Source organism: Muscardinus avellanarius (genome assembly GCF_963383645.1).
Source record: "Muscardinus avellanarius genome assembly, chromosome: Y".
NCBI classification, from domain to species: Eukaryota; Metazoa; Chordata; class Mammalia; order Rodentia; family Gliridae; genus Muscardinus; species Muscardinus avellanarius.
The window spans coordinates 8,345,124-8,371,527 of record NC_137809.1 but is presented as its reverse complement, the minus strand read 5'-3'; the positions used below and the strand labels follow the sequence as shown (position 1 = coordinate 8,371,527).

Below are 26,404 nucleotides of genomic sequence, written 5' to 3'. Positions count from 1 at the left end.
GTAACTACCTTAGGAATTCATTTTGCAACTTTCTGTTATACATGTCTGTATGATCTACTATTGGAAGTATAGATTTTCCATTTCTCCTTTGTTCTAAAGAAAAAAACTTGCTCAGTGAGAAATAAGCCAAATGGATTAGACTGTTAAGTCTCACTCCAGCCAATGAGGGATGACACAGCAGGATATGCATCAGAGGATAAAAAGGAGCCTGGACTGCACGAGTGGTATGGTTGCTCCAATTTAAGGTGTGTGTGCATGCATTCTTCTGCACAGAAGTAAATTAACTTGATAAATTAGTTTTGAGTTCATGAGTTTTTTTTTTTTTTTTTTTTTTTTTTTCTGGGTTTGGGGATGGAACCCAGAGGCATTTGACCTCCGAGCTACTTCCCTTGCCCAATTTTTTATTCTTTATTTTGAAACAGGGACTCATTGAGTTGCAGAGAGCCTCACTAAGTAGCTGAGGCTGTGTGTGAACCACGATCCTCCAGGTCTCAGGCTTCTGAATGCCGGGATGCCCGGCTAGTTCATGAGCATTTAAAATGTGTTTCTAACATCCCTCTCTTCTTCAATGCTGTATCACTTCATCTGAATACCTAATTAAAACCTTGCCTTATGTGTATTTATACTCCACTTGGCTTTTTTCTACCCTCACCAAATAAGAAGTATCCACCTTAGTTATCAAAAATACTGGATATGCTGGGTGTGGTGGTCCACAATGATGGGGATTGGGCCTATATTGATTGATAATAAGAGCTGTATTAATTGCTAATAAGACTAAGCTTTCATACTTAGCCAAAACAATAAAATCCTTTTTTCTGCCTTTAAGCTGTCAGCCAAGAGTTACAGCCAAGATTGACCTTGGTCAGATAAAAGCTAGCTGTTAGCCCAGCTAAACATGGAATGCTAAAACAAACACTAAATTCTCACAGTAGTTAAAAGTTAAGAGAACGCTATATTGATTACCAAGTACATAAAAGAGTTGTAGCCCAAAGCCTCCATGTACCATCCACCCGTGTCCTTATAGGTTTGTTTGTATTTTTTTTTTTTTTTAGCCTTTTTCTATCTCTATCTGCTAGAAGTTATTTATTGTTGAAAACTTGTCTTATAATGATAAGAAGAAAAATACAGGAATATAGTCTTTTAAAGTGTGGAGGCTCTAAGGACATGGGTGGATGGTACATTCCTCAAATTCCAAAGCAGGCATATACCATGTAACCTTTGACCTCACTAACCAAATAACACTTTTTTTTTTTTTTGTGGTACTGGGGTTTCTGGAAGCCCTTCTACCTCTGGGCTACACTCCCAGACCTATTTTTACATTTTTATTTTGAAACAGGGTCTCCTAAGCCTGCACACGTGGCTGGCTTCGAACCTGCGCAATCCTCCTGTCTCTGTCTCCCAAGCACGGGGATTACAAGCATGCACTGCCACACCTGGCCAAATAACACATTTTGATCATAAATCTAACAAAAAAGGCTTGCACCACAGAGATGACTGGTGGGTCTGCACCTGCATTGTGTCGGGAGGAGGTAAAGACTATTGGTAAAAAGACAATTGGCTAGGCAGAACGGGAAGAAGGAGATTAATAAATCCTTATAAAAACTGTTCTGTGTTTAAAAACTTCAGTGTCTTACTTTCCAGGCACTTCATTGAGTTCCTCTGACCCTATTCTGTACTTTCTTTCTACCTTTGTAATAATAAAATTTGCTTAAGCTTGCAGCTGTATAGTTCTGGCTATTTTTTTCTAAACTGGCGAAGAACAAGAACCTATGTCAACATCTCAACCTATTACACACACACCTGTGATCCCAGTACTTGAAAGCCTAAGGTAGGAAGATCACAGGTTCAAGGTTAGCCTCAGCAACTTAGCAAGACACTGGTGTAGTTCCCAGGCATAATGCTGTAGTTTCAATCTTGAGTACCAAAAATAAAAAAAAAACAAAACACTAGGCCATTTCTGTGGGCCTCTATTTCTGTGGGCCTCCATTTCTATGGGCCTCCATTTCTGTGGTTCTTCATTTCTGCTGTCTGTAACCACATCTTATGCACATCTCCTTCCTAACTTCAAAAGCCCTCAGCTATGCCCCACCTTGAGAGTATGCCCTGGCATCAGACTCTAATTATCTTATTGGTCATCTGTCTTCTCTGTGCCTGGCCAATAAAAAGTTACCACACCTTAAAACCCACCTTAGAGCTGGGCATGGTGGTGCACAATTGTAATCCCCGCGCTTGGGAGGCTGAGACAGGAGGATCGCACATGTTTGAAGCCAGCCTCAGCTGTGAGGCTTTCAGCAACTTAGACCCTGTTTCCAAATAAAGTATAAAATAGGTCTGGGAGTACAGCCCGGAGGTAGAAAGCCTCTGGGTTCCATCTCTAGTACAATACATACATACATACATACATACATACATACATACATACATACATACATACATACATACAATGCCATACAATAGAGTCCACCCTTCCCAACTACTTTTAGTCTCAGTGGTGGGATAGGAAATGCAGGTGCCATTTTTATTTGAGCTTATGTGTTGACAGCAAAGGCTCAGGGTAGGGCACTGAGGTCATGGCCTTGAGCACTATACCTGTCTCTGATGTCTATCTCTCCTCTCTCTCTTCTTTTTCCTCCCTTTCCTCCCCAACTTCCCAGATAAAAAGAGCTGAGCAGCTTTCTTACACCCTATCCTGCTGCCATCATATTTCAGCCTTGGAGATGACTATTAACTGAAAACTTTGCAACCATGAACCAAAAAATCTTTCCTCCTTTAAATTGTCTCTATTAGAAATTTCAGTCACAGAGACAAAAGAACTGACTCACATTTTTCTTTCCTTATCCATGCATGATCCTCAAATTCCATATCATATGGGGTAGTGTGGGAGTTAGAGACATTAAAAGCTGATGGTATGAAAGAAGGTTTTGTGTGGGTTCCTATGAGCCAGGCACCAAAAACTACTAGTCTGAGCAGAGCTGATACAAATATGGATGTCCATTACACCAATACCATACACAACTGCTTTGTAAAACACAACACAACAATGTGACATGACACTGCCCAGGCCTCTGAGATGGAAAGGGTATCCCCAAAATGGGCCAAGCCAGCCAGTTAGGGGTGACTGTGGGTACCAAAAAAATTCTGACTAAAGAGAATGAACAATGCCTTTTGTTTAAGTATAAGCAAAATGCTAACTTACACAATATATCATGGATTATGCACTGGCATACTGTCAACAAGAGTAATGAAAAGGGGCATTTCTGTATGTAGTGAGATCTTGTTTCAAAATAAAAATTAAAAGAGGGCTGGGGAAGTAACTCAGAGGAGGATTTAGCCTGATGGGATGTCTCAGACATATCCAGTAAAGTTGTTTGGTGCTGAAAAACAATAAAGCCATCAGGTTTTTGGATGGGAGCTGGGTGGCTATGGAGACAGACTCCAACATCATTCCATGTACAAGTCCCCTCTGTCCTTTCCATATCCCAGGATGTGCTTACTTTAAACTATATTCTATATTTCCATCTTTGTAATAATAAACTCATTTAAGCTTTCAGCAAGAGTTCAGACTAGTGTTTTATCTATACCTAGTTCAAAACAATAACCTGCAGCTACTGGAAGAGTTTCAGGAGCATAACAGGGTCCTGGGACAGTTCCCTCAACCATATCAGTATTTACAGAGACTGAAGATAATTTTATATACTCATTTTTAGTGTGCTTGCAAATTTAGGTTTTTGTTTTTTGTTCTTTTTTTTTTTTTTTTTTTTTTGAGTGGTACTAGGGATTGAACCCAGGGCATTCTATTTCTGAGCTATACCCCCAGCTTTATTTACTTATTTATTTTTTGTTTTGAAACAGAGTCTGTAGTTTGTGAAGGGTCTTGATATGTTGTTCAGGCTTGTCTTGAACCTCCTGTCTGAGCTTTTCAAGTACTGGGGTTAAATGATAAAGAAAGATTGGAAATTAAAGCACAAAGGATGTCTGTCACAAAGAGAAACACATTTGAGGAGCTGGAAAAAAATAGCAGAGGAAACATGAGTGGGTCATTTTGACCTGGAACACATCACATCATCCTTGCTAATAGAAACAGGCTTCCCATGGGAAATGAGAAGCAATCCTTAATTTGTGAAACCCATGCAACATAAAAACTAGGTATCTTTTGTTTTTTATACTGAGGAATGAACTCAGGGGCATTCTACTTCTTAGGTACATCCTCATCCCTAGTATATTATTTTTAATTTTGGAACAGGTCTCACGAAGTTGCTGAATTGGTAAGGTTGGCCTCAATCCTGTGAACCTCCTATTTCAACCTCCCAAGTAGAATGCCACTGGGTTCAATCCCCAGTACCACCAAAAAATAAAATTCAGACACATTTTTAAATGTTCTTAAGAGAGCACCCTCTGTGAACAGCCATCTGAGAAACGTTTATATTTTCTCCCGTTTGATGTCAGGTAGGAAAGTAGACAGGTGGGAGGCTCCTCTACCCAGAGCTGAGTGTCTCAGCACCTGGGGAGGCATCCCCGAGCCCCCATCATCTGTCCAGAGGGAATGCCTCCATCCCCTGCATCTGCGGCCTCCCCTGCCCCTGCGGTGATGCCCTGGTGTCTGGGGCACACGCCTGGCCTGCAGGACCCCAAGGACAGAGGGACGTCCCGAGCGCCCCACACGCTCTGCTCAGCGTTTGTGATGGGAACGGTCACCCCACTTTCTCTCTCTCTCTCTCTCTCTTTTTTTGAAGATTTAAAGAAGTTTATTAAAAAGATAGAAATACAGAAGACAGTTACAGCCTCATGTTACCCTGGAGTAAAATGAGGGGGTGCTTTGAATGAAATCACAGAAATACAAAACATGGAAAAGACTTTTTTTACCCATGTCCTCCATCTTGTTCACGTAATTCTGACGTAGTAAAAGTCCCCACCAAGGTGTCTCATTTCCCACCAAGGTGTCTCCTTTCACTGACTCCCTCCTCCCATCCTAGCTAGATTATCCAATTACATATACCTGTCTTTAGAATGAGGATGAGGAAGTCCTAGTTCCCCTCTCTTATTGACTTGCTAATTACCTTTAGCTATGTTAATTTACATTGGAATAGTTGCCTGCTTTTAGGCAGAAACCAAGTCCTTCACAGATCTACCCCTCACCCAATTTTTGAAATACATTAATAATCAGAACTTCCTCAAATCTTCCTAGGCCATTCCCAATACTCGTACATCCCCCCCCCCCCTCAGTCTAGTAACTTCCTGACACCTGTCAGGCCAAAGGTAAATACAGAAAATACATTTTTACTTTTACAAGTCTTATTAACAGTTAACATGAGCTTAATTTCCATTACTTTCTCCCTATTTTTACCACATGAATGTACCCCTTAGCAAAGGAATAAGGACGCTGAGTCGGTCATAAACTGCTTCTAGTTAAACAGGGACGAAGTTGGGGGCCCCAGCTTTAGGATAACATTCATGCAGGGTGTTGGTGAGGGAGTCAGATTGGTGAGTATGTCTCTATGGCTGTCCAAAGGGCTTCGATAGATGTTTCTCTTTGGGTCTGGTCATACCACCATCTGACATTGAAAGGCTCCATTTAGAAGAAAAATCGCAAGCCCTAGCAGCCAGCTAATAGTTAAAACAGCCAGCTAATAGTTAAAAAGAAAAGTATATATTACTGCAGCTTGCAGCTTAAGAAGCATAGTTTAAGAACGAAAAATATGTAATAAGCCCACCCTGTTCCAGGAATGTACCTAGCATCTTATCTGACCGGGTCAGCGTGCCCTGTGCCAGGAACCTGCTGACTACACCTGGTATCTAACACTTGACTACAGAATGTACTTTTTCAAATGATTCTGTAATATTTTGTAAACGCATGTAACTTGGCCCAAACCCCCCTAACTGGTGGTCTTTTTCCTATAAATATCCACACTTTCAGTTGCTCGGGGCTGAACTCCTATATGAGTTGGCCCCAGTGCACTGGCTCCTTAATAAATCATTACCTTTTGCTTTTGCATCAAGGAAAATAAAGTCTCTCATGGTACTTGACGTCGCTTATCCCGAGGTGGATTGAGGGTCTCCCCTTGGCGGGGGTCTTACAACATCTGAAAGCTTCAAGCCTATGAGACAACACTCACACAGCCGTTCATCGGGAACCAGAGCCCACTGCAAGCCATCATCTCTGGGGAGGGCACCCGCCGCCATGGACATCTCACTGAGCAGGTGCCTGCCGAGGTACCTGGGCAAGGCCGGGCATGGTGGCACACACTTGTAATCCCCACGCTTGGGAGGCGGAGACAGGAGGATCGCCCAGGTTCGAAGCCAGCCTTGCTGGCTTAAGAGACCCTGTTTCCAAATAAAAAGCATAAAAATAAAATAGATCTGGGAGTGTAACCCGGAGGTAGAAGAGTTTCCAGGAACCTGCATCATATATACAAGATTTTTTAAAATGGGAATTTACATGCACTATTGAGGCGCTGTGTCTCTTTTAGGCAGAAGCATTAGGCAAGTGTATCTCGTACCTAAACCTAGATGTGGAAAGAAATTTTAACTGCTATTATCTGCTTCTGTAATTTGGTATGAGGAGGCTGTCTTGGCCACAATACAGTATCTGAGTAAAATATGTTGTGTGTTCTAAATGAATACCTGGTGACTGTCAAATGCTATAATGATTTTTTATGATTATAAAAACATGACTTTTCCATATTCCCAAATCTGTAACCAAGGGGTATAAAAGGCAGCTGAAACTAATGCTCAAGGCTGCAATTTAGATGGTACTGCTTGCTCCGGCTGGCTGGTAATAAAGCAGCCTCTATGGCATTCTGAAGTCTGGCATGTCTCTATGGGTTACCTAACAATAATATGACTGCATATGTACAAATATATATTTGAATTGCAAAAGGATTTGATAGCAGAGACCATGTTCTATGGTGGGGTATTGAGGTGAGAGTCCTCTTTCTGCTTCCCAGAACTTCCATATAGTTTTAATAAAAAGGTTCTAATGAGTAAAATAGTTTCTTAAAAAAGGAAATATTACAAAGTTTATATACTACAACTGAGGAAGCTGTAACCCCAGGTTAGCACATATTCATGCCAAAATAAATACATTAAGGCTGGGCATGTTGGCATACGTCTGTCATCCTAGTACTTGGGAGGCTGAGACAGAGGACCACAGGTTTGAGGACAGTCCTACCAACATAGTAAATCTGCCAGCAGCCTAGTGAGACCTCATTTCAAAATAAATAAATAAAAAAGGCTGGAGATTTAGCTCAAATATAGAATGAGTTCATCTTCAGCAACACACACACACACACACACACACACACACACACACACACACACACACACACTATATTACACTTAAAAATGAGAACCTGTTTCAAAATAAAGAATAAAAAAATAGGAACAGGGGTTTGTAGCTCAGAAGTAGAATGCCCCAAGGTTCCATCCTCACTACCCCTCCCCAAAAAAAGGCAATTGTAAACTTGGTAAAAAATATATTAAACTCTAGAAAAGTCTGCTATCACTAGGTGTGATGGCGGATGCTTGTAATCCCAGCATTTGGGAACCTGAGACAGGAGGATTGCAGTTCGCGGACAGCCTCAGCTTCTTAGTGAGGCCCTTCCCAACTCAGTGAGCCCATTTCAATATAAAGAATAAAAAATAGGGCTGGGGGTGGAACTCAGAGGTAGAATGGCCCTGGGTTCCAACCCCAGTATCGCAAAAAGAGAGGAAGGAAGGAAGGAAGGAAGGAAGGAAGGAAGGAAGGAAGGAAGGGAGGAAGGGGAGAGGGAAGGAGGGAGGGAAGGAGGGAGGCAGGCAGGCAGGCAGGCAGGCAGGCATGCTGGCTGGCTATTTCCCTTAATTAGTAGAAAATAATTTGCTTCAAATGCCTTCCTTTTATCAGTATAATGTGTGACCCAAAATTCTGAAAATCTCACATCTCAGATTACTGCTTGATTATTATTCAGGTGATTTCTATTTGGAAATGAATTATTTACTCAAAAAAATTCAGTTATTTGTTGTACATGAGAATTTACAAACTTATCACTATATAAAATCTCTATGTGTAATATATATATGCATACAGATATATATGCATGTATATATACATTATGTGTAATACATATACTTACACATAGTATGTATGTACATACATCTACATAAACACAGTATGTATGTGTTATATGCATATATATTAAATATACAAATGTGTGTCAATATTAAATGACTTCCTAGAATTTCTAGCTATTCTTCCTTTAATAGTCTCCAACTACATTCCAGACCTGTTGGCCAGATTTCCTAGCAAAAGAATTAAATAACAAATTTCACACAAGTCTTACCTGGGAGAAGCTTATCTATGAGGGGCCCTTATGAGTTTTTTGTTGTTGTTGTTGTTGCTTTGGTGGTACTGGGGTTCCTGGAAGCCCTTTTACCTCCAGGCTACATTCTCAGAACTAATTTATACTTTTTTTTTTTTTTAATTTGGAAACAGGGTCTCTTAAGCCAGTGCAGCTGGCTTCCAACCTGCATGATCCTACTGTCTCTGTCTCCTAAGCGCGGGGATTACAAACGTGCGCCATCATACCCTGCCCCTTATGAGTTTTTAACATGTAACACCCAAATGGCTTTAACTGCTTCTGTCCAAGCCCTACTGGAAGAAAATGAAGCCTGCTGACCACTACTCATTTCACTTGTCCTCAAGAAGCCAATGGCATTATGCTTGTGTGTGTCATGTGTGTACTTATATTTTCCACATATGTAAATGAGAATAGTGATGAGCAAGTCAATAGAATTACAAGTCAGTCCATGGGGCTAGAGATATAATTTTGCATGTGTGGTGTGTACTGGGGATTGAACTTGGGGTATTCTACCTCTAAGCAACACTTCAGCTTTGTTTTACTTTTTATTTTGAAACAGCATCTTGCTAAATTATTGCCCATTGGTCTTGAACCTGTGATCCTCCATTTCAGTCTCCCAAGTATATGGATTACAGATATGAGTCACTATGCCCAGCTTGACTGTATCTTTTTTTTTTTTTTTTTTGCAGTCTGGGTATGTAACCCAGAGGCATTCTCCCTCTGAGCTCCACCCTCAGCCCTATTTTTTATTTTTTATTCTTTATTTGGAAATGGTCTCACTGAGTTGCAGAGGGCCTCACTAAGTAGCTGAGGCTGTTTGCAAACAGCATTTTCCAATCTCAGCTTCTCAAATGCTGGGATTACAAGCGTGTGTCACCACGCCCAGTTTAACTATATAATTTTAATTATAGAATTGAATTTACATACTTTATCTTAAACATATAATCTACATAATTAAATCTTAATTATATAGTTGAATAAGTATATTTGAATAATATAATTCGGATTCTTGGCTTCTCTTCCCAAGAATAAAAACTATTATGGCTGAAAAGTATTAGGTTTGCAAGTTCCACAGACACGTGAGATCATCCATGCAGGTACCATAAGTCTTTTATTAGTCCAGCCCACTTGTCCCGCGTAGCTCCCTCCCCCCCCCCACCCCCCCACCCCCCCCCCCCGGTGTCGCGGGTGCGGGGTGGGGGCGGAGGTGTGTGGAAGAGAGCCTTCCACGAGTGTAGGAATCCCTCTGTCTCGCAAGCTTCTTCTTCTTCTGGATCGCTCCGTCCCCCTTTTATCAAAGGGGAGTGGCTTTCCGTGGGAAAATCCTGGACCTTGCAGGGTAAGAAGGCGGGTCTCCCTGCCTCCTGGCTTCCAGCCCCGCCCCTGCCCCGTATTGGGGGGCGGGGGGGTCCAGAACCTAACAAAAAGGACCTAAGAAATACTTGAATCCATTCACATGTGGTGGTGCATAACTGGATTCCTAGTATTTGGGAAGGCTGAGACAGAAGTATTTCAGGTTCCAGGCCAACATTAGCAACCTGATAAGACACTGTTTCAACATAAAGAATAAAAGCTAGGTATGATGGTACATGTTGTAACTCAGGATCGCAGGTTTGTGGCCCAGTCTCAGCAACTTGTAAGGCCCTTCACAACTTAGTGAGATCCTGTTTAAAAAATAAAACATAGCTGGGTGTGGTGGCACATGAGACAGGAGGATCGCACAGGTTCGAAGCCAGCCTCAGCTACTTAGTGAGGCTCTCAGCAACTTTGTGAGACCCTGTTTCCAAATAAAATATAAAAGAGGTCTGGGAGTATAGCCCAGAGATAGAGAACTTCTGGGTTCTACCCCCAGCACCACAAAAAAAAAAAAAAGGAAAAAAAAAAAACAGGTTGGGGTAAAGCTCAGAGGCAGAATGCTTCTGGGTTCAATACTCAGTACCATATACATGAACACACTGAATAAAAAGGGCAGAGTGTGTAGTTCAGGGGTAGAATGCCTAGGCTCAATCATTGGTAAAAAAGAAAAGAAAAGAAAAACTTTAATCCAAGTTCCTTATATTTCACAGATGAAGAAACCAAGCGTCAGAAGGTCAGGAGTTTGCACATCCCTCCAAGGCAGGTCAATTAGCCTATAGGCCCTGGTTCCAACCCAGTTGGTGTCTCTGTATCTCAACTGCCTGGAATCCCCAGAAATTCCCTCTCAATGCACTGAGAGCAGGCTGGATAAGGCATGTGAAAGTTACCAGGGTTACCTGTGAGACCTTTCTTCATGAGCTTGCAGAAACCCACCAGCTCATTGAAAATGAGACATATCACATCTACAACTTTCCATTAAGCCAGGTATGGTGGCGCATGCTTGTAATCCCAGCATTGGGGAGGCTGAGACAGGAGAACCATGGTTTGCGGCCAGCCTCAGCTACTTAGTGAGGCCCTTTGCAACTCAGTGAGACCCTGTTTCAAAATAAAAAATAAAAAAATAGGGCTGGGGGTGTAGCTTGGAGGTAGAATTCAAGCCTCAATTGGCTTCCCTTTAAAGTGAATGCAGAACCCACCTTGTGAAACCCAAGATGTGTATGTGAAAAGGCACTGTGAACTCTCAAAAAATTTTAAAAGAGGCTCTGCAAAGATATTTTAAAATAGTGAATAATTAAATAACTTACCTGGCTGCTAACCTACTCTAGAAAAAGCCAGTTAGAAAACCCTAATGTCCAAGAACAGGGAAAGGACACCAGAATCAAGGTGGACACAAAATGTAAGCTTCCTGCCAGGGATGGTGGCGCACTTTTGTAATCCCCATGCTTGGGAGGCAGAGACAGAAGGATTGCGCAGGTTCAAAGCCAGCCTGAATGGCTTAAGAGACACTGTTTACATATAAAATATAAAAAATAGGTCTGAGAGTGTAGCCCGGAGGTAAAAGGGTTCCATCGCCAGTACCACAAAACACAAACAAACAAACAAACAAACAAGTCAGCTTGTTCCTACTAATTCTCAGTGGAGTTCTTACACTTTAATATTATATACTGAAGAGGCAAAGAATGAAAGGTAGTGAAGAGAGCCAGGCGTGGTGGCGTACGCTTGTAATCCCAGCATTTGGGAGGCTGAGACTGGAGGATCGCAGTTCACAGCCAGCCTCAGCTACTTAGTGAGGCTCAGTGAGACCCTGTTTCAAAATAAAGAATAAAAAATAGGGCTGGGGTATAGCTTGGAGGTCAAATGTCCCTGGGTTCCATCCCCAGTACTGCAAAAAAAAATAATATAAAATAAAATAAAATAAAATGTAGTGAAGAGACATGTAAATGCATTCCAAAGGCCACATAAAATATCTTCCTCAATGTTCAAAATTCAAAGGCAGGTTTTGGTGGAATAGCCAGTCCATACAAAAACAGATGCCAGTTAGCCTACATTGGCTAGGGTCATTTGTCACTTGAAGTAGGCAACTGAAGATTTTGGTAACATAGACAGTTAACATACACATGTATGACTATTTCTAGTACTTTTTGTAAAAAATATGCATACATATATATATATATATATATATATATATATATATATATATATATATATATATATATATATATATATATATATATTGCTTTTGTATATGCCTCTATGAGTAAGAATTCTTTTGCAAAGCTTTTTCTTAAGGGGTGTGTGTGTGTGTGTGTGTGTGTGTGTGTGTGTGTGAGGAGAGATATCAAAATGTTTTTCCACTATGCATTAAGAAAAAGAAAGTAGAGACATGATCATTTTTCTACCACCTATTCAGTACTTCTCTTCCACAAAAACATCAAGAATATTTGTACCATATGCTCTCAAAGGTTCTGTTTTACACAGAAAAATATTCCAACTATATTTAAAATCTGTACCAAACCTTCAGATTTTTATGACATGCTAAAATATTATTACTCACTCATTTATTTTATAAATCTTAGTCTATAGTATATAGGCAGCAAGCTTTTCAGTTATAAATGCTGCCAGATAGATTTCTGCAAACCTTTCTTTAAGCTCCCTTTTTTTTTTTTGCTACCTCTCTGCTCACACAATTACTAAACATGTATTTCAAAATGTCACCTCCTTCCATGAGTCTGGAATTGCAGAACCAGCGAGGATGTGTGCATGCAAGTATATATAATTTTCTGCAGCTACTTCCCTGAGAAAATGGCATCCCCTCCACATGCACAATAGCTCCCATTAAAGCAGCAAAAGGGATCCAATCATTTAGTGACACAGACAAACAAAAATTAAACCCAGAAAAGGCAAAAAACATAAAACATATAATGAAAAATCCCAAGCACATATATAATAACTGCCTCAAAGAAATAGCATGCTTCTTCACCATCACCATCACACCAAAGAGCACAATGTCAGAACCAGAAAATGCTAAGAACCATAGTGATTCCATTTGAGCCAGGTAAAAAGCTGCACTGTAGACAGCAGGCTTCTTGTGAACGGCTCTGTGGGGCATTTGTCTTGGCCACGCGCACACACACCTGATTTTGCCGCTCCCCTCTCCCATTTGTTTGTGGCTTACTCACCATTTTCTCCCGACCACTTACTCAGCGCCTCAAGGTGAGAGTGCCTGTTTGTGACTGCTAGTGCAAAAGAAAAGGCAGGCAGACAGCTGTTCTTGTGATACAGGCGCCCTCCAGCCCGCCCCCCGGGGTGACCCATCTGCAGAATGCACAGAGCAATGGCCCCGCGCGTCACATCCCCAGGGCTACCAGCCCCACCAGCAGGGGCCGGGGAGCCCTGGCTGCCAGTTCCGAGGTGGCTTTAGCCAGCTGTTAAAACTAAAGCTGCAAAGATTGAATGTACACACAAAGCACAAGCAGGCATACCCACAGACACATGCACAACCACAGAGCTCCAGCTGGAATGTGCACCCTCATTTGCATTATTTTTTCTCTTCCGGGGGAACAATGCAGTGAGAATATTTCCAGACCTTAACAGATCTAACCCACAGCATTGTGAGTGCAGGAACAACTTGCCCTTCAAGACAGCAAAACAAAAGACGCAGTTACTACAAACAACAACCCTCTAACAAACAGCACAGGCATTTTGAAGCAGGTCCCATGTGAATGACATGTCCCTTATCTCTGCCTACTGTAGTGGACTGAAGTTTGCTCTCACAACTTGCAAAGGCAGCAAGCAACACACTTAGGGACTGGCAGATCCAGCAGCTCCCATGGACAGCCCCCAGGAGCCACAAAACCAGGCTAGAAATAGCTATTGTGTCACAACCTGCTGCCTTATGATGAACAAGTTCATGTAGCTCTGTTAACTTACATAGCCCAGCAACTTCTGCTTCAGAGCAAATGTTCCAGATATTCCACTGTGTAAGCCACCTAAGGTTTCCCTTTCTCCCTCCCTCCCTCTCTCCCTCCCTCCCTTTTTCCCCCCTCCTTCCCTCTCTCCCTCCCCTTCCCCATCCCTTTCAGTCTCTCTCCTCTCTCTCTCTCTCTCTCTCTCTCTCTCTCTCTCTCTCTCTCTCTCTCTCTCTCTCTCTCTCTCTCTCTCTCTCTCTCTTCTCTCTCTCTCTCTCTCTCTCTCTTCTCTCTCTCTCTGCCTTTTACTTTTTTGTGGCACTGAGATTGAACCCAGAGAGATTCTACCTTGAGCTAGATCCCAACCCCTTTATAATTTTTTAAAATTTTGAAACATGGTTTTATTGAATTGTTGAGGATCTCATTGGCCTTGAATCTGTGATCTCCCTGTCTTGGCTGCCCAAGTATTGAAATGACAGGAATGTACCACCATGCCTGACTAGGTTTCTCCTTTTAAACCCCAAAAGACTTGAAGGGAGCATATGTCTGTCTGTCTTTCTGTCTGTTTCTCATGTGTGTGTGGGATATTGAGATTGAGCCATTGTGTGTACACTGGCAATCTGTAGCAGAATTTCCTTCCTTCCTTCCAATCTTTTTGTTGTTGTTGTTGTTGTTGTTGTTGTTGTTGTTGTTGTTGTACTGTGGATTGAGCCCAGGGAATTCTACCACTGACCTATACCCCAAAGTCCCCATTTTTTATTTTATATTTTGAGACAGGGTTTTTTTTTTGTGTGTATGTGTGGTACTGAGGATGGAACCCAGGACACTTTTACCTCTGAGCTCCACCCCCAGCCCTATTTTTTAGTCTTTATATTTTCAAACCGGGTCTCACTGAGTTGCAAAGGGCCTCACTAAGTAGCTGAGACTGTCCTCGAACCACGATCCTCATGTCTCAGCCTCCCAAATGCTGGGATTATAAACACCATGCCCAGTTTGAGATATGGTTTTAGTAAGTTGCCCAAGCTGTCCTCAAACCTGTGTGATCTTCCTATTTCAGCCTCTCAAGTACTGGAATAACAGGCATGTACATACCACCACACCTACCTAAGAGCAGGGTTTTCTTTTCTTTTCTTTTCTTTTTTTTTCTGGGGGTAGAAGGAGGTAGGCAGTACTAGGAATTAAATCTAGAGGCATTCTACCATTGAGCTATAGCCCAACCTCCTTTTTCCTTTATAGTACCAGGGCTGGAACTCAGGAGTGTTGGACCTCCAAGCTAAATCCTCAGTTCTATTTTTTTTTTTTAATTTTGAAGTAGGATCTCATTATGTTACTGAGGCTAGCCTCAAACCTGTGATCTTCTTGTCATAGCCTTCCAAGTAGTGGGGTTATAGATGTACACCACCACCCCCAAGCTTCTATTTTGAAAATGGGAGAAAGAAAAGCCTGTTATGCTGATGTATGACTTCATCATTTTAAGTACTCTTAATCTCAATGATCATACAATATGTACAATAAGGAGTTCAGCTCCATAGCTATAATCAGGGTTAAAAAAAGATGCTCAATAGCCTATTTTAGGTCTTTTTTTTTTGTGTCTTGGTACTGGAGATTGAATCCAGGGGCATTCTTCCTTTGATATGCATCCTCAGTGCTTTTATTTATTTTAAAACAGGGTCTTGCTATGTTGTTGAGGCTGTCCTTGAATCTGTAGTCCTCCTGTCTCAGCCTCCCAAGCCCTAAGATTATAGGTATGCACCACCATCCCCAGCTTATTGATATTTTTGAGTTGACTGCATATTCATTAGGAATAGAATCCATCAACCAACCAACCAAGCATGCCAAGTGTGACTGTGTGTGAGGCTCTCCAGGAAGAACAAAACAGCCTCAGCCTGCCCCTGACTCTTCAACATAATCTGTATTTAAAGTCCCTCCACTCCTAGCACAGTGCAAGACCTCAGTGCCCCCAGCCTAGAGAGGAGGCAGCTGCCCCACTGACATTCCTAGCAGCCCTTCCCCACCAGGAGGGGGAGAGCCCAGCCTCCAAGTCCTGGGCCTAGCCATCACCACAGACTTTCTCTTCCTGATCTGATTCCATCAAACTCTCTCAATGCCCAATGATTATGTCAGACTCCTGCTCATTTCACCAAATCTGAAAGCACTGACTTGATCTGATCATGTCCTACCCATTAAACATTGAACTAAGTCTGCCAGAAAGGCAGTTATGAATTTCCTACATCCAAGGATGTGAGGTTAGCTAGCTTGGGTGACCTGAGCATAAGAAGGATTTGAGACCTTGGGAGACTGAGACAAGAGCATCACAATTCAAGCCCAGCCTCAACAACTAAATGAGGCTCCTCAGTAACCTAGAGAGACCCTGTTTCAAATTAAAAATAGGAACAGGGGTGTAGCTTTGTAATAAAATGCCCCTGGGTTTAATCTCTAGTACAAAAAAAAAATTAGAATTTGAACCTGTTTCTCCAATGTAAGAGTCTACAGCCTTTCCAGTATTTTTCATCTCCACAAATTATTATTATTATTCCCAGCATTTTTTTTAACTCTCTCTAGGTTACCGAGAGTCTCACTAAGTTGCTGAGGCTGGTCTTGAATCTGTGATACTTCTGACTCAGCCTCCCAAGTGCCGGATTACAAGAATACACCACCACATGCCCAGCTCATCTTCATATATTATTTTACCAAATACATTCCTGTCACCAAGATAAATGCCATCTAAGAATGACTAAATTGTCTCCATATCCCAAATGCTTAATGTATACTTCAGGGCCATACACATAATAGGAATCCAGTTAAGTAACTGATGGCTAATTAAACATTTTGTTACACTTATGCACTTATTAAGTGTCCTTAATACTGATGTTTCGTAATTGAGAATAAGATTATGTCTCAACAAATCCACTATCAATGAAAATATCATAAGTCAAAACAACATGTAATAAATTGAGCCTGATGGTACACATCTGTCATTCCAGTACATGAAAGGTTGCAAGAGAAGGGTCATTAATTCAAGACCAGCCTCAGCAACTTAGTGAGACTTAGGGAGTCCCTGTTTTTACACACACAAAAATAAAATAAATAAAAAAAGTTCAGAGATGGAATACTCCTGGGTTCAATCCCCAGCAAAACACACACACACACACACACACACACACACACACACACACACACACACACACGTTGCATTTAATATACCAAATCTACCACATGTTGTAGCTATAGGGTATTAGTTATTTCCTCTTATGATTGCAGGGTTGACAGTGCTGTGGCCACCTGCTCACCATCTCAAGGGCTTATTGCTAGCCTGAAAAGAGACTAGCAATAGAAATTCAAACTGAGTGTAGTGGCGTACACTTGTAATCTTAGCATGTGGAAGGCTGAGACAGAAGAATTGTGGTTTGCGGATAGTATCAGCTACTACTTAGTAAGGCCCATTGGAACTCAGTGATACCCTGTTTCAAAATAAAGAATAAAGCCAGGCGTGGTGGTGCACGCTTGTAATCCCCGCACTTGGGAGGCAGAGACAGGAGGATCACGCAGGTTCAAAGCCAGCTGCGCTGGCTTAAGAGACCCTGTTTCCAAATAAAAATATAAACAATATATAATTTATATACTTTATATAAATATAAAAATATAAGATATTTTTAAAATATAGAAATGAAAAATATAAAAAAATAGGTCCGGGAGTGTAGCCCGAAGGTAGGAGGGTTTCCAGGAACCCCAGTATCACCAAAACAAAAAAAAAAAAAAAGAGAGAAAAAAAAGGCTGAGAACTGGGTCTTGGAGGTAGAACTGGGTTCCATCCTCAGTACCACAATAAACAGACAGACAGACAGACAGAGAGACAGATAGAAAGAAAGAAATTCAAAACTCCAAGCTGGGTTTCTACTGAACAAATATTGTTATTACATTGAGCCATTATAACTCAAAGACTGCCTGTATTTACAAACTGATTAACTCAAAATGCTCAATAGAAACAACAGTTTTAAGCCAGGTGGTGGCACATGCCTTGTAATCCCAGTAATTTGGGAGGCTGAGATAAGGAGGATCTCAGCAGGTTCAAGGTTTAGCATGTAGTAACTGAGCAAGAGCGTTTCAAAACAAGCCAAAAAACTAAATTAAAAGTAAGCTATATTAACCCAATATTGATTACTAATTACACAAAATAGTTTTTATTATAGCCTCAAACCTCCATGTCTTTTTTTTCTTTATTATAAAGCAAAAAATAGGGCTGGAGGTGTAGCTCAGCAGCATAATGCCCCTTGGTTCATTCCCTAGTACCGAGGTGAATTGTGCAGCTATGAACATAGATACACATGCATTAGTTTGGTAGTTTGGTTTCCTTTCTTTTGAGTAGATACCCAGAAGTGGTATTGCTGGATCTAAATAATAATAATAATAATAATAATAATAATAATAATAATAATAATAATAATAATGATAACAACAACAACAACAACAACAATAACAATAATTCTTTTCTTTTTCCTGTTTCTAAGCTGTCAGTAATTTCTAGTAGACAGAGATAGGGAAAAGCTAAGAACTCACTAAGGATACAGGTGGACAGTACATGTTTCAAACTTAATAAAAATAAGCTGGGAGTGGTGGCGCATGCTTGTAAACCCCATGCTTGGGAGGCGGAGAGAGGAGGATTGCGCAGGTTCAAAGCCAGCCGCGCTGGCTTAAGAGACCCGGTTTCCAAATAAAAATATAAAAAATAGGTCTGGGAGTGTAGCCAGGAGGTAGAAGGGCTTCCAGGAACCCCAGTACCAGCAAAAAAAAAAAAAAAGAGAGAGAAGAGAGTAAAAATAAAACCAAAGACAAAGCAGGCATATACCATGTAGCCCCTGACCTTGCTAACCAAGTAACACATTTTAATCAGTGATCTAACAGAAAAGGCCTACACAGCAGAGATAACTGGTGGGCCGCCACCTGCTTTGGGTGGGGAAAAAAAGGTCTATTGGCTAAGCAGGATGGGAGGAAGGAGAAAAGAATTCTTATAAAAAATGTATGTGTTCATAGACTTACTTTAAAGCAGTCCACTGAATCCTTAATTGTTCTGTTCCTTCTTTCTGCCTTTGTAATATATTTAATTTTGCTTAAGCTTGTAGTAGTGTAGTTCTGGTTATTTTTTCTAAACTAGCTAACAAACAAAAACTCACAGCAACATCTCAAACCATTATTGGGGGAGAATAGATAATAGATGATAGATGATAGATGATAGATAGATATTGGAAGAAATAGAGAAAGAAAGAAAGAAAGAAAGAAAGAAAGAAAGAAAGAAAGAAAGAAAGAAGGAAAGAAAGTAAGTAAGTTCACCATTTTGGAGGTCTAGCCCATGTCTGCTTGGTCCCACTGCTTTGAGGCCTGCTGTGAAGCAGCACAGTATAGTGTTAGTGTGTGGACCAAGCAGACAAAACTACCTACCTCGTGGCTACTAATAAAAAGAAAAAGAGAAATAGGCCAAGGCCCCACACTCCCTTTAAGAACACATTCCCAGTGACCTAAAGACCTTCCACTAGGCTCCACATCTTAAAAGTTCCATCTCCCAAAAGCCTCACCCTGGGGACCAAGAGTTTAACATATGAGCCTCTGGTGGCATGCAACATTCAAATAATAGCACAACATACTATACTGGTGTCAGTTTTGATAATAAGAAATATTGGATATAAGTTAAATGTGGAAACTCTCTTTTGTAGTTTTGTATAAATCTGTAACCATATGAAAATGTTTATTTAAAATGCGTGCGTGCGTGCGTGCGTGCGTGCGTGCGTGTGTGTGTGTATCTGATTTGGAAGACTGAAACCAGGAACCTCTAACCTACACCCCCAGGCATTTTGATTTTTTATTTTGAAACAGGGTCTCACTAGGTTGTTGAACAGTCTTGCTAAGTTGCTTGCGAATCTGTGATCCTTCAGTGTCAGATTCCCAAGCACTGGGATTCCGGTGTGTGCCACCATGCTTAGTGCCCCTGGTCATTTATTTGAGAGAAAAATAATCGAGCCCCAAATCTGGGTGTTGGCTGCTCTTAAATGTACACTTAAAGGAGACCCTTTTTCTTTTTATATTTAGTGCATGTGTGTAGAACTAGGGATTGAACCTGGGGCATTCTACCCCAGAACTACACTCCAGCCCTACTTTATCTCTTACTTTGAAAAACAAGGTCTTTCTAAATTATGGCATGTGGGCTTCAAATCTTAGATCCACCTGTCTCAGCCACCCAAGTGCTGGGATTACAGGCACATACCACCCTGCCTGGCTTCCATAAATTACTTCTAAAGAGAAAGCACTCTTATAATATCCACAGTAATAATTCAGATTTGTTATATCCATATTTCTTAGTGTAAGGCATAATTACCAGGGTTTACATGATGATCAAGTCTTTTCATATACTGTGCAAAATTAATTCTATTAAGAACTTTAGTAGGCACATTGGCACATACCTGTAATCCCAGCTATTAAGGAGCCTGAGATGGAAGATTGAAACTTTCAATCCTGAACAACTTAAATAAGTCTCAAAAAAAAAAAATTAAGCCAGGTGTGGTAGAACACACCTTTAATCTCAGTACTTGGGAGGCTGAGACAGAAGCATTAGAGGTTTGAGGATGGCCTCAGCAACACAGCAAGGCTCTCAGCACCCTGTTCAAAAAATAAAACAAATAAAAAGGGCTGGGAGTATAGCTCAGAGGCAGAACATCCCAGAATTCAATCCCCAGTACCACACACACAAAAAAAAAAAATTTTTTTTAAGGTCTGGGGATATAACTCAGTGATACAATGCTTTGCTAGCAAATGTATGATGAAACCCTGGGTTCAATACTCATTACAGAAGACCCTCCAGAAGAAGACTTCAAAATAATAAATCATATGAGGAAGAAAACAGACCAGATATTATATGCATATATGAGTATATCATATATGAATGTATCACTATAAATTTATCATGTACTATTACAATGAACCACGATTTTTAAAAAATTATAAATCAAGGCTGAGACATGAGGATCTCACAGGTTCGTGGGCAGCCTCAGCTTCTTAGTGAGGTTCTCAGAAACTTAATGAGACCCTGTTACAAGTAAAGAATGAAAAAAGAGGTCAGATGTAGAATGCCCCTGGGTTTGATCCCTAGTATCACACACAAAAGAAATTTTTTGTGTGTATGGTACTGGGGTTCCTGGAAACCCTTCTACCTCCGGGCTACACTCCCAGACACCTATTTTTTATATTTTTATTTGGAAACAGGGTCTCTTAAGCCAGAGAGGCTGGCTTTGAACCTGCGCGATCCTCCTGTCTCTGCCTCCCAAGGGAATTACAAGTGTGCACTACCATGCCTGGCAGTCACACACAAAATTTTATTAATCATGATAAATTGGCTACAAATCTGTTTATCTCCCCTCCCCCAGGTAACTGGATTTGAACCCGGGGTCTCACATATTGAGCTATATTGTGTCCCCATTAGTTTTCATTTTTATTTTGAGACAAGGTCTTGCTAAGTTGACTAGGCTGGCCTGAAACCCAGGTAGTTGGGGTTACAGAGTACACCATCATACCCAGTCCAAATCTCCTTTTATTTGACATAAAATCTATGAAATCTTGCAAACTGCCACACACAAAAAAGGGAACAGAACAAGCTTAAATTTCCAATACCACCACCAAAAAACAAAAAACAAATCAAAACAAAAAAACAAGAAGTTACTACCTAGCACCTTCTTGTTTCCAAATACTTCTTCTTCCTTACCTGTCGGACAGTCCTGTCAATGCATTGTACCTTTTGAGTCACTTTGCATGAAGTAAGTGGCATGTGTGGCCCATGCCTGCCTAGGGACAACCTTTCCTTACCGCCCCCCATCACTAACGTGTTGGAGGATTCCAAATTTAATGTTCATATGTTGTGAAGGAGCCACAACTTCTACTTGGGTAAGTGAGAGACATCAAAACCAGAAAAAGTGCATGGCAGAAAAATGGGCAGCACGTTGCAAGACCACTATAAAATGCTACCAAGACACCTCTTTGAAAACATCCAAGATTGTATCCAAGTTCATCAAAGCTATAGGCCTGTAGTTTTCCTTCCTTGAGCTCTCTTTATTTGGTTCAAGAATATCCCCCTAAAACAGAAACAAGACAATGATGTCCATTATCACCACTTCTTTTCAATATAGTACTTGAGACTCTAGCCAGAGCAATAAGGCAAGAAAAGGAAATCAAAGTAGTAAAATAGGAAAAGAAGAACTCAAACTATTTGTAGATGACATAAAACTATAGTTAGAAGACCCAACAAACTCAGCCAAAAGGCTTAAAGAACTGATCAACAAATTCAGCAAAGTGGATACAAAATCAATCTTAAAAAATCAGAAGCTTTTCTGTATACTCACCAAAAATCCACTAAAAAAGAAATCCAAAAAACACTTCCACGCAGGATCTCCCACAAATATATAAAATACTTAGGAATAAACTTAAACAAGAAAGTAAAAGACCTCTACAAAGAAAATGATAAAACACTGAAAAAAAATCGAGGAAAACCTTAGAAGATAAAACAATCTTTTACATTCATGGATAAATAAATATCATCAAAATGGTCATACTTCCAAAAGTGATCTACAGATTCAACACAATGCCCATTAAGTTACTATGTTACATAGAAAATTAGTCCTTAAATTCATTGGGAACAACAAAAAATTCAAAATAGCCAAAGTAGTTCTCAGCAACAAAAACCATGCAGGAGGAATCACAATACCTGACTTTAAACTATACTAAAAAGCCATAGTAATAAAAACACTGTGGTACTGGCACAAAAACAGACACATAGATCAATGGCACAGAATGGAAGACCCAGAAACAAGTCCATACACTTACAGACAATTGGTTTTTGACAAAGGGGTCAAAAACATACACTGGAAAAAAGATAGCCTCTTTAAAAAATGGTGTTGGCAAAACTGGTTAACCTTATGCAGAAAAATGAAAATAAATCCCACTTTCTCACCCTGCACAAGAGTCAACTCAAGATGGTTCAAAGACTTGGAAATTAAACCAGAGACCTTGAGGCTCCTTGAAGAGGGCATAGGTCCAACACTGCAACACATAGGCACAGACAAACACTTTCTCATCAAGATCCCAAAGGCACAACAAATTAAAAGGAGAATCAATACATGAAATTGCATGAAACTGAAGAGCTTCTGTTCAGCAAAGGAAACTATCAAGAACCTCAATCAAGAGCCAACAGAATGGGAGAAGATTTTTGCCACCTACTCCTTCGATAGAGGACTAATACCTAGAATATACAGAGAACTCAAGAAACTCAACACTAAGAAAACAAAGCATCCAATAACAAAATGGGAAAATGAACTAAATAGACACTTCACAAAAGAAGAAATTGAAATGGCCAATAAATGCATGAAAAAATGCTCAACATCATTGGCAATCAGAGAGATGCAAATCAAAACTACCCTGAGATTTCACCAAACTCCATCTAGAATGTCAATCATTCAAAACACAAACAACAACAGATGCTGGCGAGGATGTGGAGAAGTGGGAACTCTAAGACATTGTTGGTGGGATTGCAAATTAGTGCAACCACTTTGGAAAACAGTATGGAGAATCCTCAGAAGAATGGGAACAAACCTACCATTTGACCCAGCAATACCACTGTTGGGTATCTACCCAAAAGATAGGAAACCAAACTACCAAACTAATGCATGTGTATCTATATTCATAGCTGCACAATTCACCATAGCCAAACTATGGAACCAGCCAAGATGTCCATTGACAGATGAATGGATTACAAAACTGTGGGATATGTACACAATGGAATTTTACTCAGCCATAAAGGGGTCATTATGCTAAGTGAGATTAGTCAAACACAAAAAATAAGAAATCAGATGCTTTCCCTAATATGTGAGAGTTAGGGGGAAATGGGTTGTAGAAGAAACTCTAGACAAAGAAGGAGATACTATACATAGATGAGCAAGTAAGGTGACCTAACTGACGGAATGGGAGAGGGTTTAGGGTTAGAGGCACATCCTCAGCCCATTTTATTTTATTTTTTGAAAAAGGGTCTTGCTAAGTTGCTGAGAGCCTCCTTATCTTGCCAAGGCTAGACTCAAACCTGTGATCCTCCTGTCTTAGTCTCTTTAGGATTGGGATTACAAGCTGTGCCACCATGCCCTGCTCCCTTCCTTTCTCTTGGCTAGTATGATTACAGCCCTTTATGAACATACACAATATGCACAATATAATTGTTCACAGTGACATTCTTTATACACACCAGTGAACCCATGCTCCGAACACCATATGTACCTCTGCACAACTGACACACTTGAGGCAATGGGGCAGTGTGCAGAACTAGAGCAAAAGCCCATACAAGCAGAGCTAGCCAACATGCTGCCCTGCTGTGCAGTGCACAACTGGCCCAATGAATGCAGAGGCACTTGCAAGTTGCCTCTGCAAACAGACCACAGCTGGCACACAGCATGTGACTGACTAGGAACCCACAGCAATAAAGCTGTCATTGTGCTTTTCAGTGGTTATGTTCTGCAGGTGTATGGTACATCAGCCTTCCTTACTCCTGAGTCTCATTTTAGCCATGCAGACAGCTTAGTACTTTCAGGGACTAAGTTAATACTGAGGCACACACTCAGTATTAACTGTGGCTCTTCAGAGCCACATTGATATTTGATACTTTTGGTGATAGCTAACTGTGTGCAATTTAAAGCCAAATGCAATAAAGCCGCATTACAGAGGCCCTGGAGGCTAAACATCTAAATTGGCTCTTAGTGCTTTGAGGTCAGCACTTAATTTGAATAAGACAACCAATCACACAAGATTCCCATTGCAATACAAAAATCCTCACTCAGAACTCTCTGGTGTAATTTCCATGTGTCCATCAGCCCTTGGCAAGAAAGGTTGCATCACATCACCTGCAAAGAAAGACACCCTCCTGCCCTCTTACAGGAAGCCCAAGCTCACACTATGTATTTCATCTAAATCCTATCCTCAGCCAAGCATGGTGGCATATGTTTTCAATCCCAATACTTGGAAGGTTGAGACAAAAGGATTGCAGGTTGGAGGCCAACCTCAGCAACTGAACTGGACCCTCCAAGACTTAGTCAGACATTGTTTCAAAATAAAGAATAAACAGGACTAGGACTGGAGCTTAACTGCTACAGTGCAATATCTCGGAATTACACAGTTGCCTGCCTCTCTGGCAGCTGACTTGACTTCTATTTTAAAGCTCAACATAAACTCATTAGCCAGATGTGGTGGCACATGCCTGTCATCCCAGTACTTGGGAGGCTGAGACAAGAAGATTGTGGCTCCTGGACAGTCTCAGCAACTCAGCAAAACTTTAAGTAGCCTAGCAAGAACTGGTTTCAAAACAAAACAAAAAGAGGGGGCAGGCTAGAGGTGTAGCTCAGAGGTTCAATTCCCAGTAATAACAACAACAATAAGAACAAAAATTAATTCACATCTGTCAGACTGGAATTTTCACATTACTATCTCCCTAAAGCATCTTGCTGCACAGAAAACACAGCAGCCATTTTTTTTTTTTTTTTTTTTTGGTGGTACTGGGGTTCCTGGAAGCCCTTCTACCTCTGGGTTACACTCCCAGACCTATTTTTTATTTTTGAAAACAGGGTCTCTTAAGCCAGTGTGGCTGGCTTCGAACCTGTGCGATCCTCCTGTCTCCGCCTCCCAAGTGCCTGGATTACAAGCGTGCACCACCACGCCCGGCCACGGCAGCCATTTTAAGAACTGAAATCACCACAAGCACTAAGCACTGTGATGCCTCTCTGGGAGAGGTTATAGGAGGAGAGCACAGCTCTGTTCAGGGTATGGGAAAGCTGCAAATCATGTCCAGTGAGCAGCCACTTTTGGCAAAACCCAGACAGTTGGCCGTCTATGCCCAGCTTCCACTCTCCACAATTATACATTTTCAGCAACTCTACATCCAAATTTCACTTACCGCAGAGTAGGAGATATCTCTTGTGCATAGACTGTGGTATGATGTTCCACTCTGCCTTCCAGGGCCCTCTGACTGCCTTTGCCGTTTGACAAACACTTCCTGAAAAGGTCAGTATCAGAAGATACCAAGTCATCATGCTGCCCAGACTGAGACAGCTGTTATTATGAAAGCCCTCATTTGTGGGTTCACCTAACATGCCTATCCCACTATGCCAGCGATGCTGCCTGTTGCCTGCTATGGTATTCCTCACTTCTGACCAAGCACAGAATTCTCAGGATTCACACAGGGCAGCCTGCAAGCTGGGCCAAACCAGGGCAGAAATGCATTCTCTCAGAGTCTACACGGGTTTCCCGAACCAGGATGCCAAAAGCAAATGGGAAGCTTTCTTTTCATGCACATTTTGATCATCTATGTTAAGGCTGTTACTGGTCCTTTTACAAGAGAATAAGTCTAGCTGAGTATAGTAATCTGTGACTGTGATCTCAGCTACTCAGGAGGCTGAGAAAGGAAGATGATCAACCTGATACAGCAAAACCCTGTATTCAAATCAAATAAAAATGAACTGAATATGTAGCTAAGTGGTAAAACATGCTTAAGTCCAGTCCCCAAAAACGTGAAGGAGAGAAGGGGAAAGAAAGAGAGGGGAGGGAAGAGAGGAAAGAAGGAATGAAGGGAGTGAGAGAAACTGTTACTAGAGCAATTTATTTTTTTGTGGTACTGGGGGTGGAACCCAGGGGCTTTCTACCTCCGGGCTATACTCCCAGACCTATTTTCTATTTTATTTGGAAACAGGGTCTCACTAAGTTGCTGAGAGCCTCACTAAGTAGCTGAGGCTG

The 26,404-nt window shown here is 41.1% G+C and overlaps 2 protein-coding genes across 2 annotated transcripts in view; one reads left to right on the top strand and one right to left on the bottom strand.

Annotated features, from left to right (window-relative positions):
- LOC308279535 (F-box-like/WD repeat-containing protein TBL1XR1) overlaps nt 1-26,404 on the top strand; it is a gene marked incomplete at both ends in the record, with an annotated part of 935,328 nt that overhangs the window by 788,716 nt on the left and 120,208 nt on the right.
- The window catches only part of LOC308279546 (protein Shroom2-like), a gene marked incomplete at both ends in the record, with an annotated part of 142,826 nt that overhangs the window by 43,930 nt on the left and 72,492 nt on the right, over nt 1-26,404 (bottom strand). Inside the window, 1 exon segment of the mRNA XM_080719675.1 lies at nt 12,868-13,089. Coding sequence (XP_080575801.1) covers nt 12,868-13,089 — 222 coding nt within the window.